Source organism: Buteo buteo, chromosome 3 (genome assembly GCF_964188355.1).
Source record: "Buteo buteo chromosome 3, bButBut1.hap1.1, whole genome shotgun sequence".
Classification (NCBI taxonomy): domain Eukaryota; kingdom Metazoa; phylum Chordata; class Aves; order Accipitriformes; family Accipitridae; genus Buteo; species Buteo buteo.
The window spans coordinates 12,768,931-12,785,464 of record NC_134173.1 but is presented as its reverse complement, the minus strand read 5'-3'; the positions used below and the strand labels follow the sequence as shown (position 1 = coordinate 12,785,464).

General features: G+C 37.0%; 1 protein-coding gene across 2 annotated transcripts in view; it reads left to right on the top strand.

The window, feature by feature from the left end:
- The window catches only part of ZNF407 (zinc finger protein 407), a 356,342-nt gene that overhangs the window by 131,913 nt on the left and 207,895 nt on the right, over positions 1-16,534 (top strand). For both annotated transcript variants that reach the window (XM_075022872.1, XM_075022873.1), the window contains exon 4: positions 11,444-11,518. In XM_075022872.1, the coding sequence (XP_074878973.1) occupies positions 11,444-11,518 (75 nt within the window). The remainder of the gene's footprint in view (positions 1-11,443; positions 11,519-16,534) is intronic.

Below are 16,534 nucleotides of genomic sequence, written 5' to 3'. Positions count from 1 at the left end.
TGGTTTTCCCAGACTGGTAACAGTCTTCATACCTACTGCATGCAATATCCATACTGGACTGCAAGAATGGATTTTTTTGTGCAAAATATCCTTCCAAATTCAGGGGGAGGGGGTTTATTGTCTTTATTGCTTCAATAACAATTGTATCTCAGGTGATTATTAATCCCTGCAGTCCTGGCTTTGGACTTCTGTGTCTGAAGTGGGTCCTGCTGGACATCAAAGGCAAACCTAAGAAACACCAGACTGTGCTTAGCAGCTTTAGTGACTAATAATTCTCCTACTAAGTCTCTCATGGGACAAGTGGACTAATGCCACTGTTACCACCTGGAACTCTCATTTGAATAGACTTCCATGCTGTTCTTAATATCATCTGTACACTCTATGTTCAGTGCCATAATTTGAGAGAGTTTTGTAGATCTGTAGTATTTGTAGAGTGCATAAGAGTTCAGCATATCATGGTTTCCTCTAACAGTCCCTGTTACTTTCTTCCTTCTCCTACCACTGAAGGAGGAGGAGGCTGGCTGAAGTTGTTGCAACTCTCAGCTTTTGGGGAGAGTTGGGGGTGGCTGAGATGGGAATATCTGGAGACATTAAGATGCCACTCGAGATTGAAAACTCTGAGCTTTTATTTATGCTCCGTGACTAATGAAGATGTCTTTTAACAATGAAAAATCAAACGTTAATCAAAGATACTAGCCAAGTGTTAGGCATACAGTATGGTTGGCCTGATGGCACAGTGTTTGGTGGTTCTTAGTCTCTGAGGTAGCAATGGCTGGGCTTGAGAACCCTTGGACAAGGAAAGCCAGACAGAACCAAGGTGGGTGTCCTACCCTCCCTGCCCCCCCCCCCCGCCCAATGCTGCAAACATGTTTATGTGTATACAAGTACCAGATGCATTTTTATGGCCGGAAACCAATCTAATCCAAAGGATTACCTTCTTTTTTCCTCAGCTGGAACCAGTCTGTTCTGATTTGACCAGACTGTTGTTAAAAGTTCATCCATGTGGATGGTACTTCTAATGGTTACACATTAGGTCCTGCTGTCATAGTTTTACTATTTTTATGCAGTTGCAGCTACTTTGGCAAACAGATATTCTGTAGTATTTTGCTTTCTACCTTAAGTCAAACAGTCTTGTAGAATGCCTGGTTGTAAGGCAAAAAGGATATGTTTTACAGCTGAATTGAAGTCTCAGGAATAAACAAATCAACCAGCACTTGCTTTTCTATGTCAAGTGAAGACCTAGGGCAAGATTCTCACTACTCTCACAGATCAAGCAGACTGCAGAGCCTTAGCTCCAGCCACCATCTATCACCAGCAGCGCTTTCAAATTGTGGGTAAATTGTCAATAAAAATTGTGTGTGCCTTCTGATTGTGTATGACTTCTGAGCAGTTCAGTCATCAGATAGTGACCAATTTATTCATCTCATTTCTTTCTTCGTACCTCACAACTTTGCAGAAGACCGCAGGCACTGTAGCTGCTGAATTGACTGAGTTATATATGGTGGCACTGTTACTCCAGGCCCTATATGTTTTCTAGCCCACAATCAACTATCTTTAGATTTGTTTTGATTTCCTTTAAAGACAGGCAAGAGTAGATTCTTTTGATGATGAGGATTTTGCTCTCAAGATAGCTCTTCCTGTAGAAGCTCTGCATAAAACCTGGTAACTCAGTCCTCAGTGCAATTTCTGAGCAGTTAGGAAGAAGCTACAACATCAAAAGTGTCTTTTTATTCAAAAACAACAAAAGATTAAAATTAAGTATGCTTGGCTCTATTCGTTCTGCTTTTAAGTAGAAACTCATTGAAGCATCCTTATTTTGAGATAGTCTTGCAGGCTGTTTCTTACACTTACAACATACATAGACTTTGCTCCTTAGAATAGCTGGGAAGCTCTGTACAAACTGTCTGCAGAAAGTCAGATATTTAAAAACTCCTCTCAGGGCACTTAGAGATGTGGTTCCCATGACTTTCCCAAAAGATTGAGTCTACTTGGAAGAACTTCCCACTTCAAACGTTAGTCCGTTCATACTGCTGTCTCTTTCCAGATACAAGATGATGATATGTGGAACTGATGCCTACTGCATCAAATTCTGTATCTGAAGTCCTGAGCATGCTAGGAGATAGACTGGGTCACGAGTAGGGAGACAGGCCAATGTCTGAAGAAAGGGAGGGAGTGGAAAAGGTGGGGACTAGAGTTATGGGAATGTTGGATGTACATATGGTGAGAAAAGAGAGGACGTAAGCAATTTCTCAGTGGCAAGGCTGGTAGGTGCTGTTTTGGATCACATAAATGAAGGCTTACAGCTATAAGCACAATTTAAAGCATTCCTGCAGCCTCATTTAGCATAACAAGTATGTTCTCTGGTGGTGGTATGTTCCTGGATGTTGATGGTAGCCTCTTCTAGATGCAAGACACTGCCAACACTGAGCCTAAGGTTGCATTTCAGAATTGAGGCAAAGAGGTTTGCATCGTAATAGTCCGAGAGGTTGATAGTGGTGCTAAAGAAAGCACATTGCGATTCTGTCTTTTTTTCTTTTTTTTTTTAGTACTTTGTGCAGCTGTTAGATTACTGAACACCTGTTAGAGGTGACAGTTACAGATGTTTCATAACCAATGAAAATTAATAGAACATGTGATTTTTTTTATTTTTTTTTTAGTTTAGAAGTGATTTGGTAAGGTGTATTTAGAAATGTAATTACATACTGCTGCTGTCTACCATTATCACTTAACATTCATTAACTCCTCTGAATATTGAAACAAACATTTCTTGTAGCGGTACTAATTTTCTCATGTATTTGTAAGGTGATTTCCTGACAGAGTGAACACCTTCTGACTTTAAACTTTTTGCCACTGTTCAGCTATTTTTGGTATGCTCATTAAGCAAACAAAATAAGTAGAGAGCCATTTGTTTACTTACCTATCAATTTAGCAATATACTGTATAATAAACAATCGCCTGTTTATTTCAGTTTTTTACTAGCCAATGTTTTATTTGACTCTGACAGAATTGTGGATATTTAGATGGACAGTAGATCAATTTTCAGTAGGAAAATTCAAGTTTAAAACAAAAAATATTTTATTACATTTTATTTGTTTGAGAAGAATACCCAGCAGCATAATGTTGAAGTATTTTGTTATAGTAATGGTGCATGTTTCATTTCACCAGTTTCATTTCTAAGCATAGGTGTTTGGTGAGAATTAAAAGGTATGCATTTCCTAAAATTGATTGCATTTTATTTGGGTTTTTTTTGGTCTGACCTGTTTCACTGGTTATTAATTTTTAATTTAATCATAAATGATATTTTGTTGTGAATTTTGTAGTCTTCCTAATTCCTGAGGTTTGGAGGGTGGTGGCTCTAAGAAGATGCCACCACTTCAAACTCTCTGTTGTTCATTTAAGATGTCATAGAGTACTGTAAGAAAAGACCCACTTGTTTTCAGAGAAATCCTCTACTAAGTCACTTTAAGCTGACTAGTATTTCCCTTGATTTGCATGCTGTTATGGCTTGAAAGAGCAGACACGATCTTCTGGTGTAGTTTATTATGGTATTGTGAAATGGATAATGCTTTGGGCCCTGTTCTGTCACTTTTTATGCATGCACATCTGAAAGTGTATTGGCGGTGTTTTATATGGTCCAAACTATATTTCTTATGTATAGTATGATGTTGCATCATTTACTGAAATATTTGGCCATGCAGTAGTGTTTAATTGTGCAATCCAGCCTATATGCTTTCAGCCACACGGTAAGATTCTCTTGAAGTAACTAAGTCCCATTTTCAGCAGAGAGTTACGTGCTAAACAGTGCAATGGCTTCCTCCCTCCTTTAAGGAGGCAAAGTGTGTGGTCTCTGGAAGCTGTTGTCAGTGCACATAAACAGTACCGTATTTACTGTATGCCATGTGAGCTGCTTTTTATTTTATCTCCAAATCTAAAAGTTGTCAGTTCCACTCTTAAGTTTCCTCTCACCTTTATGTTAATAACAGTTATCACTATCTGGACTTGGCTTATTCCTGCATCTGCTGTTGAAGGGTACTTTTTGTATTTAAAGAAAACCCACCACAAAACCCCCAAACCAATAAAATTCAGGATGGACCTATAGCTAACCTACAGGAAACCTTTCTGATTTCAGTTACATAACTTCAGGTGAGGCACGCAATAACAAATAAGTGAGTTCCCTCGTGGGGGATGAAATAATGTAAATACTGCCAGTGTATTCCTCTTTTGCCACAGTCCTTACGATGACAGACAATTTCTGTCCTGGATGGTTTACATTATAACATACATCTCTTAAAAGAGGGATGGCGAGAGGACTCTGCAACTTTGGATGGCAAGATCTCTCCAAGTGAGCTTGAGTGGAATAGTAGAGGATGTTTTCTGGTTTATTTAGTTTGCTCTCCCTTTGTACCCAGGTCTCTTCTGCCAGAATATGTAAAAGGAGATAATTGTGCTTATTGCTACTATTTTTATGGCCATGTGGCTAATAATTCTTTCACATCTTGAGGGACACAGATTGGTGGCAGAAAGCAACAAGAATATTTTGAGGGATGTCTCTCTCTTCTGGTTGATAGATGCAGGAATATGCAGGAACAACATAGTCGATTGATTGATAGTGCGCAACTCATCCATAATGATCTGTCTGATATAGCAGTAAATTATTTTTGAGATTGATGCAGGTCATTGAACAGCACATTGACAATCCTGTTGTCTGTCATCCTGTTCAAAGCAAGTCAGGAACAGTAGCTGCTGTGATACTCAAGTCTATCTTGGGTGCAAGCTGTGTACAGGTGTTCCACTAGTATAAGTTGTTTTTTCCCTTCACTTTTTCATTGGCCACCTTGACTTCATTGCTCGCTCATTACGAGTAACAGTAAAAATGAGACGAGGTATTTTTAGAAGGGAAGGCTTTAGTCTGTTGCACCGATGCTTTCATATTGACATAAAATTAATTTTTGAAAATGTTGGGTTTTGAACTTCAGCAACAAAACATCTCCATGGAAAAGCTGAAAAGTTAATAAATAATTAAGAAATATACCTGATTGTTGTGTGGAAGATTGTTAAGTTAAAAAACCCCAACCAAACAAAAAAACTAACAACCAAAAAACCCACCTTCAAACTTAAGGCAGAAGGGCTAATAATTCTCAGAAATTTAAAACTTATGTTAGTCTTCAGGTTCCACGATTTACCATGATATTCTTGCTGTGGTACTATGGTTCTTGTCTTGTTAGTGATGGCAAAGTTGTCCTCATTTTACCTCTTTTGGTTTCTGTTCTCAAGAGAAAAAGGTTGTATTTTCCAGTCTGCCAAGTTTCTCACACTTGAAGATGATGAAGGAGCCACATATGCCAAATGTATGCGTTTTACTTTCCAGTTTAATTGTGTTAGTGAGGGTGGAGCATAAAATAGCCGTATTGTTCTTGAACACATGGGGTCAGCAGGGAGTATAAGGCGCTGCGTCACAGGGCTCTCAGCGTCACAGACTGGGTGATTACAGGTGGCTTGTTAACCTTCTGAAATGTTATTGATTTTTTTTTTTTCCTAAACTTAAGAAGAATAGCTGTAACTGTTAGCTGGAAGTAATAAGACCTGCTTCATTTTGCTGCTAAATGAGTCAGCAGAAAACCCCAGCTTTCCTATGCAGGGTTCTAGGACTTGACGTCCTGTCACAGAGGGCATGAAGTTTTTCAGATATTTGGATGTTTTCCACACTAGGCTTCGCCCTGCCAGATATTTACTTGAACCTGACATCTTGTCACAAAGGGCATGAAGCCTTTCAGACTACTGGATATCTTCCATACCAGACTCTGCCCTGCCAGATACTTTCTTTTAAATTGAGTCCCTTGCGCGCAGTCATGCAAGAGAGTTATCAGTGCCCCAGTCTGGACCCTTCAGAATCAGCAAACGTCCACGAATGATGGACTTGAAGAAATTCCCAGGAATTTAGACTTTTGATGCATGGAGAAAAAGATTACTTGTTCATAGAAAACCATTGCTTTCTGGGCAGTTCTGTGTTTTCCTCTACGGTCTTGTTCCTGAAGCTGACCTGCTGAATACAAAATTGTGACAGAGAGATGAGATTTGGGTAGCAACTTTTTATATAATTTTTGACACCTTGAAAACATAGTTTTTCAAGTTCATATGGACTGTTCATGTACTATTTGACTAAGTCCTGATCTGAATATATGAAGTTCTACTTTTATGTGTAGAACATGTACAAATCTAAAGTACATGCAAAAAACTGTAATTACATATACAAGTTTTATTGAACATTCCGAAATGCATGTAGGTCATGATATTCCTTGAGAAACTGCACTATTTCTTTCTTTTACTAATTGATAACCCTGTTGGCATGAATCCACGTGAACCACTCATTCAACTACAAACAATTAGGGTTTGCAGTGTATTTCAAGACATAGTAAAGAATAAGAGCACTTCATTCAGGTAATAAGAACTATTGAGCCCATGCTGTTGTTTACTTGCCTGAACGTGCTGTCCCCTGTCTTGGCATGATCCATGCAGCTTGCCTTGATTTTCTGGTTTCTTGCCTCAGGTGAAGATACAAGGACAGGAATTCAAGCACAGATCATGGAAAACAAAAACTGATGCAGACAGGATAATACATTATTTCCTCATATCTGTGATGGTGTATAAAAGTTTAAGAGATCCTTTTTCTTATTATTCCTTGAAGCTGTCAGATCTCCCAGGTGATTTATCCAAAATGGTAAACCATTCTATCCTTTCTGAGTGCCTGAAACCTATGATAAAACCAAGTACTAAATACTAATAATTTAAAAATAGCATTCTATTCTGCTTTTTTTTTTTGGTTTTGTTTGTGGGTGTTGTGGTGTGGTTTGTTTTTTTTGTTTTGTTTGTTTGTTTTAAAAAGGCTTTCAAGGAGCATTTTAAAGCATTCTGTGTACTTGGGGCCTGCACATGTCATGTAATAGCTTACCTGTATTTTCAGGGTTAAATTCCTGTATAAAGAGGTTCTGGACAGTTTAAAGGAGATGTAAAGGATATTGAGAATATGAATAAAGGGTAGATATTCATTGTTATTCTCCTGGACTTTTCTGCTGTCGTCAAACATTGTTGTCTGTAAGATAAATTCTCCAAGAGCAGTTCCAGAGAGCAATGTATCCTCTGAGAAGTGATTTAAAATTGCTCTTCAACTGCTGGATACCTTGTTTGTAGAGTCCCACAAAAATAAATTCTTGTGCTGTTCCTCCTCAGCAGTTATGTGCAGTTACAAGATGACTGGTCTGTTGACATAACTTCAAGTGACTTTCTGGTAGGGGTAAGATGTAGCTCCTTCCCTGGAACTAGGCCAAGGCTGAGCACTTCCACATAGGAGATAACAGATTTCATGACTTTATGGTCCAGAATGCTTGTTTTGGTTGGGGGGTGTGTGTGTATGTGTGGTGGGGGGGGTTAACTTGGTTTTTCACTAACACAAAGATACACATATTAAAACCAAAAAGATTCAAAACATAATAAAACCTAGACTCTTTTGCCCTCTTAAAAGAAGATACTTCACAGAGCCCAACTCTCTCCCTGCAGAGAAAATGAGAGAACAGACAATACGTGAGATTATTCATATTCCTTGGGTACTGCGATGATAAACATTGTACATGCTGAAGAACTTGTATTACACTAGAATAAAAAGTGAGAGTAAAGATTGTCCAATATGTTTCTTTATTCCCAGAATTAGAAGTCCCTTTCTTTTGTACATTAAAATATGCTTTTATAACTGAAGACAAGTCTGTAGAGGCTCCTAAATCAGTTACAGACATTCTCAGAGTGAGTCCAAGTACTGTTTGAAGACTGCCATGGAATATGAGTGGACACGTTCCTACAAAGCCACAACTCTTCTAAACTGAAAACAGAATATTCTGCGAACTTATTTTGGGAAAGGTACTCATGTATTTCCGATTGAAAGTTATTTTTATTTATAGTTTATGTGCAAAAAATTGTCCGTGGGGAGCATGGATGCTATTCTAAAGCTCTGTGTCATTTTTCAACCTGTCTTTAATTTATCCTGAGGTTTGAACATAGGGAGTGTAAGATGGAGGATGTTGCTAGTTTGGAGCCAGAGTAGTTGAAAAACCACTAAAAAAGTTAAACCAACAAAATGCCACTGCAAGCAAATGAAATCCTACCTACTTACCTTTACTCACTGCAAGAGGAGACTTCTAGGAGCAGTCTTCCTAATGAATGGAGGGAACTGCTAGTGACCATGGCTTGGATGTATAGGCTAGGTGTTTCTGCCTTTTGAGATGTGACCCTCAGGAGAGCAGCTGGGCTGTGACTTCTGTCTTCATGTGGGTTGGGGATGAGTATGTCCAGATCGGAGTTTGTAAAACTGGTTCCAGGCCTCTAGTCTGGCCTGCCTTGTGTGTATTGGAAACAGTAGAGTATGGCAATTACAGGTTTTTCCTACTCCCTTTTGATGTGTTTCTGAAACTAGTTAATTTCTACCAGTTAATTTGAATATTTCTATTTCCACTAGAAATAAATAAATAAGAAATGAGAAATTCAATGAAGCTTACTTCATTGAATTGGTGCTTACTGCAGCTGATGGAAAGATTTCCTTTGATTTGAAGATGTATTAGAGCAACATATCTTGAAAGCATTTGCTCCTTGAGTCCTTACTGGTGCCAGCCAGACTTCCCTTAAGATTCGTTTCAAAACACCAAGGCAAAGTCATGTCTGTCTATTCAGTTCTGGCAGTATCTTAGGAATAACTGATTTACCTCAGCAGAGGTAAATAGCATAAGCAAAACCAATAGTTTTGACCACTAAAACAGTAATTGCTTAGAAACCTGGAGTTACTGAATGTACTGAAAACACTTTTTGTGTTTGTTTTGTAAAGCCAGCAAACACCGCTACCACCTCTCTCTTAAAATCACCTGCAATATTTAGTAAACATAAACAAATAGTTCCCACACTTGGGGGGGGTGGGGTGGGGAGTGTGTGTGGGGTTTGGTTGGTTTGGATTTTTGTGTGGGTTTTTTTTTTTGGGGGGGGGGTGGGGGTGGGTGTGGTTTTTTAGCTTGTCCTCAAACTCAGCATCCAAACCAAGATGTTTAGACTTTGCAGCAATTCGAAGGAAGAAAATTCTTTTGTTTCAATAACGGCTGACTCTGGTAATATTTTTTTATCTCATTCTCAATTTCTTATGAAAATAACAACTTTGCTTTTATTTTTAAGGCCTGATTCTGTAAAGTAGGAAGCTGTTCATGAGCTATGCTGAGCACTCCAGGCTTGCACGGAAGCATTCTGCTGTCTTCAAGTCTTAAGTCTTCAAGCCTTACACTAAAAAGCTTAAAATGCTAGTAGGTGCTGAGGCACTTACTGAGTCAGTCTTCATTTTATTTGTGCTGTGTAACAGCAGCAAAATGGTTACTCAGAACCTAGATACAACAGAGAGGAGACAGCTAATGCGAGATTAATTGCTTCACATTATTAACAAGGCCTTTGTCTTTGATTTTGCAGAAAGGTATGTCTGTCTGTACCCCCTGCAGTTGTGCAGTATAAGAAATGTTCAGCTTTTGTTTGGAAGCTTCAAGTACACAGGCTCAGAAGGAAAAAAACCCAAAACTCAAACCCCAAACAACCAACTTCCCTAGAAATACTATGTAGCTGGTTGGGGTCTTTATCTTCCATGTAAATAGCAAAGTATGCCTTTACAACTTTGATTGCACATTGCCCTTTCACAGTCATGTCTTTGGTTTATTTTTCTTTCAGAGAAGGGGAAGAATGAGGTTTGTAACAGGAAATACAAGTATTAATAAATTAAAATCTGGTACCTTTCACAGCTGTGTGGAAATGGTTAGTATTTCTGCTGAAAAGCAAGGGCAGTACGTTCTGAATACCTTGTGCTGTTATTAGAACACTTTTTTTTGTTACAATTATTTTTCCTATGTACAGTAATTCTGATGACACTTGCATAGTAATGATGGTAATGGTGTCATAGATTATTCACGGTTGTAATGATTATGGTGCCATACTTATATTTTGTGTAGAGAAAAGTATTTAAGATATTTTTTTAATGTCTTTTTTTGTAAAAAAATAAGGAAATTGCTATCATTTAAATAAGACAGAATTATATTCTTACACCTTAAGGGATGCACAAGAGAGATTCTTTGTAATAATGTGAAAGTGCCCAAAGTAGATCAGACATGGAGAAGCTACATTAACATATTTTTAAAGGAAAAGTACTGTCTCTTGGCTTTTGTGGCTCTTATACCCCATAGTGCTAGTGTTTTACAGTCCTTCCATTGTCCATTACTGCAAACACGTCCAGATGAATTCAGCGTTTAATGTTAAAAATCTTATAACATGCCAGTTTGATTTGTAGCCCTTCATATCATAGAATGCTAATTAAAATCATATTTTTGCATATGTCATGCCTTTCATGTACATATGCAAATACAGTCTATTGCCTTTCAGCTATTAGTAATTAACTTTATGAAGGACAGCTGTAATACATAATTAACAAAAATGTTTGCAAGCCCTTTTCACACTGAAAGTTGCAGCAGTAAAATTTTTGCTTATCGAGAGAACCATTTTAGTTTGAAGGTTCAGTCTGATATCTAAATTGTTTGAAGCAGTCACGTGATGTAATTAAATTGATGTTATAGTCTTATCAGCAGAAGAATGGTACTTGATAGGCTCCTATCTGTTTCATTACGTATGTCACCAAAATTAAAATAAATTATCTGTGTTTTGTTTGGTAGAAACATAATGCCAAGTTGTGTATATTTTGTTGCTGCTATTGATGCTTTGAATGTCTTGCCAGTTTGAACAATATTCCTGCTCAAAGTGCATTCAAGACCACATGCTTCACCTTTTCCATCCTTTTTTTCACAAGGCTGTAAAATAACTAAGGTTATTAATTTGTTTCTGTGTATATCTCTTTAAATAATTAATACAATGAAGTCTGACCAGACATAAGCAGTGATTAAAGCATCTGATCTTGCTGTATTTTTGTGTTACTCATTAAAAATAATGGAACTACTTGTATGAACAAGGGTTGCAGTATGGGCCCGTTACGCTTAAATAAATTCAAAGGTGTAACTAAAACTGTATTAGTTTATAATGTGAGAAAATATTATTTAGGTAAAATAGAGTGTATTATCAGTATATTGTATGAGATGTTCTAATTTGCAAAGGGAAGCAGAAACAGGTATTCTGTTGTTTGACCAGTGATGTATGGTTGTGATTTTTTACTCATAAGAGAAATAGCCAAGTGAGTGCAGTCTGAAGAAAACCTGTCGTTACAGAATGGAGTTCTGGATTTAAATCGTAGTCTAGCAGGGGTTTTTAAAAGTCCACCTTTAATAAAATATGCTCAAGTACATGCTCAAAACAGAAAAATAGTGTATTTTTTTTTAAAAAAAGTATGAATAAAAAAATAATCTTCCTGGGTTTTCTGTTTGTTTGGTAGGGTGGCGTTTGTGATGAAGAAGCATTTGAATACTCATTTACTGGGCAAACATGGAGTTGGCACACCCAAAGAAAGGTAAACTACTTTAAAATTCTTTCTCATTTTACCTTATACAATATGTGGAGATCTTATCTGGAATATTTGGCTTACCCAAAATGAAGTCACCTGGACTTTAGGCTCAACTCCAACTACAGAGGGAGCTAACATGCTTAAGTGCTCTGCTACCGTGGTGCTTATGACATGTCTGTGGATGTCAATAAAAAAATTGGTCTAGAAAGCAATTCTATGTAAAAGGTTTAGGATTTGCACCTTTTTGGGCATTTTTTTGACAGATGATACTATTTTCTCAAAATTTCCATAGTTGTAACTGCCCCTCCAAGTACAATTTTTTTTTTTTCTTCTCTTGCTGGCCTTGATGCTCATAGGTTTATAAAATAGCTTTCCAAGATTTATGTTGATCACTGAAGTCAAAGCCACAGAGGAGTAAAAAAAAAAAAAAAAAAAAAAAAAAAGTTTTCTCAGTGTTCTTGGGCAGGAATAGAGATCTGGTGTTTTGACTGTTTTTAAAACGAATTAATTTATTTTTTCAATCTGTGTAGAGTTACTTATTTTCAAACTTTTTTCCAAGCAGTTTGGTTTTTTTGTGGTTTAAAATGTAACTGTGTTTAGAAAGTAAATGGCACTTTATTTGCAGGTAAACAGATTTTGCCTCAGATTTATTAGACACATTGTAGCATAGCTATTGCTATTTCCTTGACTTTTTGGGGTAACTAGAAACGTGATGAGTTTTGGATAGCCAAAAGGTTGCATAAACTCTTTCAGTTTGGGTAGATGGAGGTATTGTACCTGCAGGGTTCATTGCTGGATACTTGATACTGTTTCAGGTATTACTGCCTTGTGACTCATTCTTCCGGTGTAGGCTTTCATAAATAAACAGTATTTTCTGGTTTTGATATGAAAGAAGGGGAAAATAAATGATAGCTAGGAGTTGTAGGAGAATGCTGCAGAACTCTTTCTGGGTTGTGTTCATTTCTTGTTAAAGACACTGGAAATGGTCATCTATTAGACCCTTTCCTCACAAGTTTGTCGCATTTAAATCACTGAGTGACCAAAGAGTAGAGTTTTAAATTAACACACCATATACACCTTACGTTTGACTAAACACCTGTTGAAGTGGTGCTTATATTTTTAATGATATTTCCTCTACAAAGTGCTTAACCAGAATTTCCCTAACGCATGGTTATTTAAAGAGTTTTGAGATACTTTATTTCATCTAAAATATGGAATGATGCATCAAAACAACAATTACAATTTCATCAAAGCAGATATCGTGTTAAAGTTTATGCTGGTTATCTTTTGTCATAGCACAACAATTACGAAAAATGTTTTGCTCTGGTGGCTTATTTTGTAACTGGAAGCATTCAATACCAATATGTTCTTTTACAAGGGAGGTACTTACTGTATAATCATCATAAATACAACATAGAGATAACTTGTGTTACCCTAGTGAATATGTGCACAATAAAGGATACGTACAATAGATTTCCAAATATAGTATCTTTAGCCTGAGAGGCATATTTTTAGCGATCATCATCTTGAAACGAATTCCTAAACAAGCAGGATGCTATAATCTAAATCGGTTGTCGCTGGCTTTTGTTTGCGTGTTTCTTCCGAAAGCCTTCTGGCCGTTTCCATTTTTCCCCGTTTCTTCCCGTATTCCTTAAAGGCTTTCTGGCTGGCCTGCCAGCATGGCGCGAGGAGGAGGAGGAGGAGGAGGAGAAGGGTCCCTCCCCTGCCCTGCCGCCCCTTGGCAGGTTCCGAGCCCTTGCAGCCCCGGCTGCCGGCGGAGCAGAGAACCCAGCTCAGGCCTGCAACCTCCCTGCCCCATCTGCTAGCGCAGGCTGCGGAAGCTTCACCCCCAGGCCAGCATAAACAAGTGATATTCGAGTGACTTCGTACTCTCTTCTTTTGAAATTCCTTCATCCATTTTTTGAGTATTTCGTATCTGCAAGACTTTCTAGCTGGCGCTTCAGGTTAATGTAGGGCAGCATCAAATAGTAGTGGCAGAGCCACAACAACAATGTAATTTTCTAGTAGTAGTCCCTCACTGGTGATGTGGATGTTTAAGCCATGTGATCTAGGGCAGAAAATACCAAACCACCGTTGCTTTCCTTTCCACCTTTCCCTTCCTGTTGTGAGAGAGTGTGATGACTTTTAATGGCTTTAGGAACCAACGAAATCCTTCTTCAGCATGTTAAACCATTATTTTGGGTATAAACATATTACAAATAAAGTTATGTAGTTTCCTTACCTATTTAAAACATTAATGCCTTGATTATAATTTTGCAAGCTTGCTATTTTTTAATTTCTCTAGGACAATATAATCAGTTTATTCTTCATGTTTTGAATTTGATTCTGCCCTCTGATACATTGCATATTATAGCAAATACTAATAGAAGCTAGCTAAATAGGCTGTGACAATTAAATTAATAATGCATTTTATTTGCAAGTGTTTAGTCTTCATGGTTTGACTGATATATGCAAAGATGGTAATTTATTAAAAGTAAATTCATGTAATTGTACTACAGAATTTGATGGACCAAAAAAAGTTGTCAGCATGACTATCATCAAAAACAGAAAATTGAAATAAGTTCAAAAGGGTGCTTGAAAAAAATAGTTATAACCTATACACCCTGAGAAATGGGTGCCCTTTTAACAAACTTCTCAGGAATTTCTGGTGACAAATATTGAGATAGTTCTGAAAGGGAGAAAAAAACCCCATACATCTACAATTTATTAAGCAGTACTGAACTAGTGCACCTTGCTCTCTCTAGCTTTCTGTAACCCATAACTATTGCTTTTTTGTATGCACAAAAGGAAGGTGTTATGGAGGCTGTGGAAGTGTTTGCATGTGCAGATATAGAAAATAAGTAAAATTAATAATAAGATTGCTACTAAAACTTCTTTTGTTTTGAGTTGTGGTTTTTTTTCCCTTTGGAATGCAAAATTGATTTAAGGGGAAAATACCATGCAATTGAAAATCACAGAAGTTTAAAAAAAATAACCTTGTAGTAAATGTCTGCACATTTCAGCCACAAAAAACCCTACTGCCTAGTCCATTATGATTATTACCATTTAATAGCTAACTCAAAAGTGGAATGTTTTAACACAGAAATTCCTCTAAGGTATTTTTTCCTGTTATTGGAACTGTGATAGTGATTTATTGTCAACTTGAATGTGTCTCAAAACTGGCATGTTATCTGCTAAGTCCAAGGCCAGTACATATTTGGTACTTCAGTGTCAGTAATCTTCATGGGACCTATAACTATATCTTATTGGCAGGATAAATCTTTGCCTACACCTTTATTGTGTCTAGGAGACAATGTGGTTGAGGACAAGGTGAATGCATCAGTAGTGTTAATGGTGCCAAGTTCTAATTTCTGTTACGTTGTTATTTTACTTAGGTGTAAATCGTGGCAAACCAGAACAAACAGAGATGTTTTGCTATTGAGTATAAGATATATACATACACACATAAAAATATGAGCAAGAAAATAAAAATAAAATTACGAAGTCATTCATCAGTGAGACTGAATTTTGCCACTGTTAAGCACAACTCTGGATTTAGAAATCTTTCGTATGAAAAATACATTTAACTATTCTTTAGAGATTTTTTTTTTCAGGGCACCATTAATAGTATATAATATACATTTCATAGTGTGTAAGACTTTGTTAACTAGAATTCTGATACATCTGTTTTAAACTTTTTATTATATCAATTTGCCACAGAAAGGCCTTTACTGACAGTTGTTTAATTACCTCATCTTCCTTATGAAATTTAAATGATGCGTTGCCTCTGAAGTAACTTTTTGCATATGAGTAATCCCATTGAGTCAAATAGGATCATTCATATATATATAAAGTCACTTGGAGCACAAACACTTGCTGAACTGGAATCCGTGTTACAAAACATTTTCTGTAAAGGTTCTTAATAGTATGTTTGGGTTTTGTAAGGTGGTACTGGCATTTTTTTGTGTGCTTTAAAAATGGGATCAATGTTACAGTGCTAGTAACATCATATGACAACCATGATTTTCAAATGATCTTAATTCATTGGAAAAGCTGTGTAATGATTTCAACTTGAGAGCAATAGCTATAAGTAAATACATATTACTATGTAATGGCAGCCTATATATATTTGAGGTGCTCTTTCAAATAATGTTGAAAGATAGTGTACTTCTAAAATTTGTGTATTTTTTGCACAACTGCTTTGAAGTAAAAAAGAGTAATTTCCTAGGTGCCTCTTGTTCAATGTGCTTGCATTAGTCCACGTGAAATTTGGAATATAGAATGCTAATAATGTGTGGTATAAATATTGTAAAATATGCAAGACGGCATGGTATGTCATTGGAAGGTGTTGTTGAGGTCTGAAAGAAAAGTAGCCAGGAAAAATGAGTGGGGGTTTGATGTTCTGTATACTCTTTAGAAAACTGTTTTGTAATAAATTGCAGTGTCCTGATATTTCCATTTTGAATGTAAAACTAGAAGTGAATCAAGTCTAGCAGTCCAACCCTCTTCTATTTAATTGAACTATTAATCCTTCTTTTGAAATGTTTTTCTTTCTCTGGGTAGAGAAATTTCTTATAGTAACTATTTGATATGCTTTTTTTGGACAGTATTACCCTGTACCTGCAAAATAAAAAGATCCAGTTGATGTTACAGCAGATTGTGGGAAAACAAGTGGCAAAAGTCAGAGTGATGTGTCATACGTGTATATATATGTATGCAATCATCTTGTAATAACTTACTCATGTTCCAAAGGAATAAGTTCTGTGACCGTCTCGTGGGAAGGTTTCCAGTTAGAGGTGTCGGTAGTACATACGGATACGCAGAGGAGAGGCTACCTGTAACCACCGGAGGGTAATGTGCTGAGTCTTGCCTTCAAGCGTTGTCATCACCTTTTACTGCTTCTTGCAAATAAATTCAAGCTTTTCAACTGAAACCTAACGTTACTAGTTTAGCTGGATAGGAATGAAAAACTTACTTAATTGATTGCTTCCTGTGTTTGGCTTAAAAAGGATCCTGGAGAGT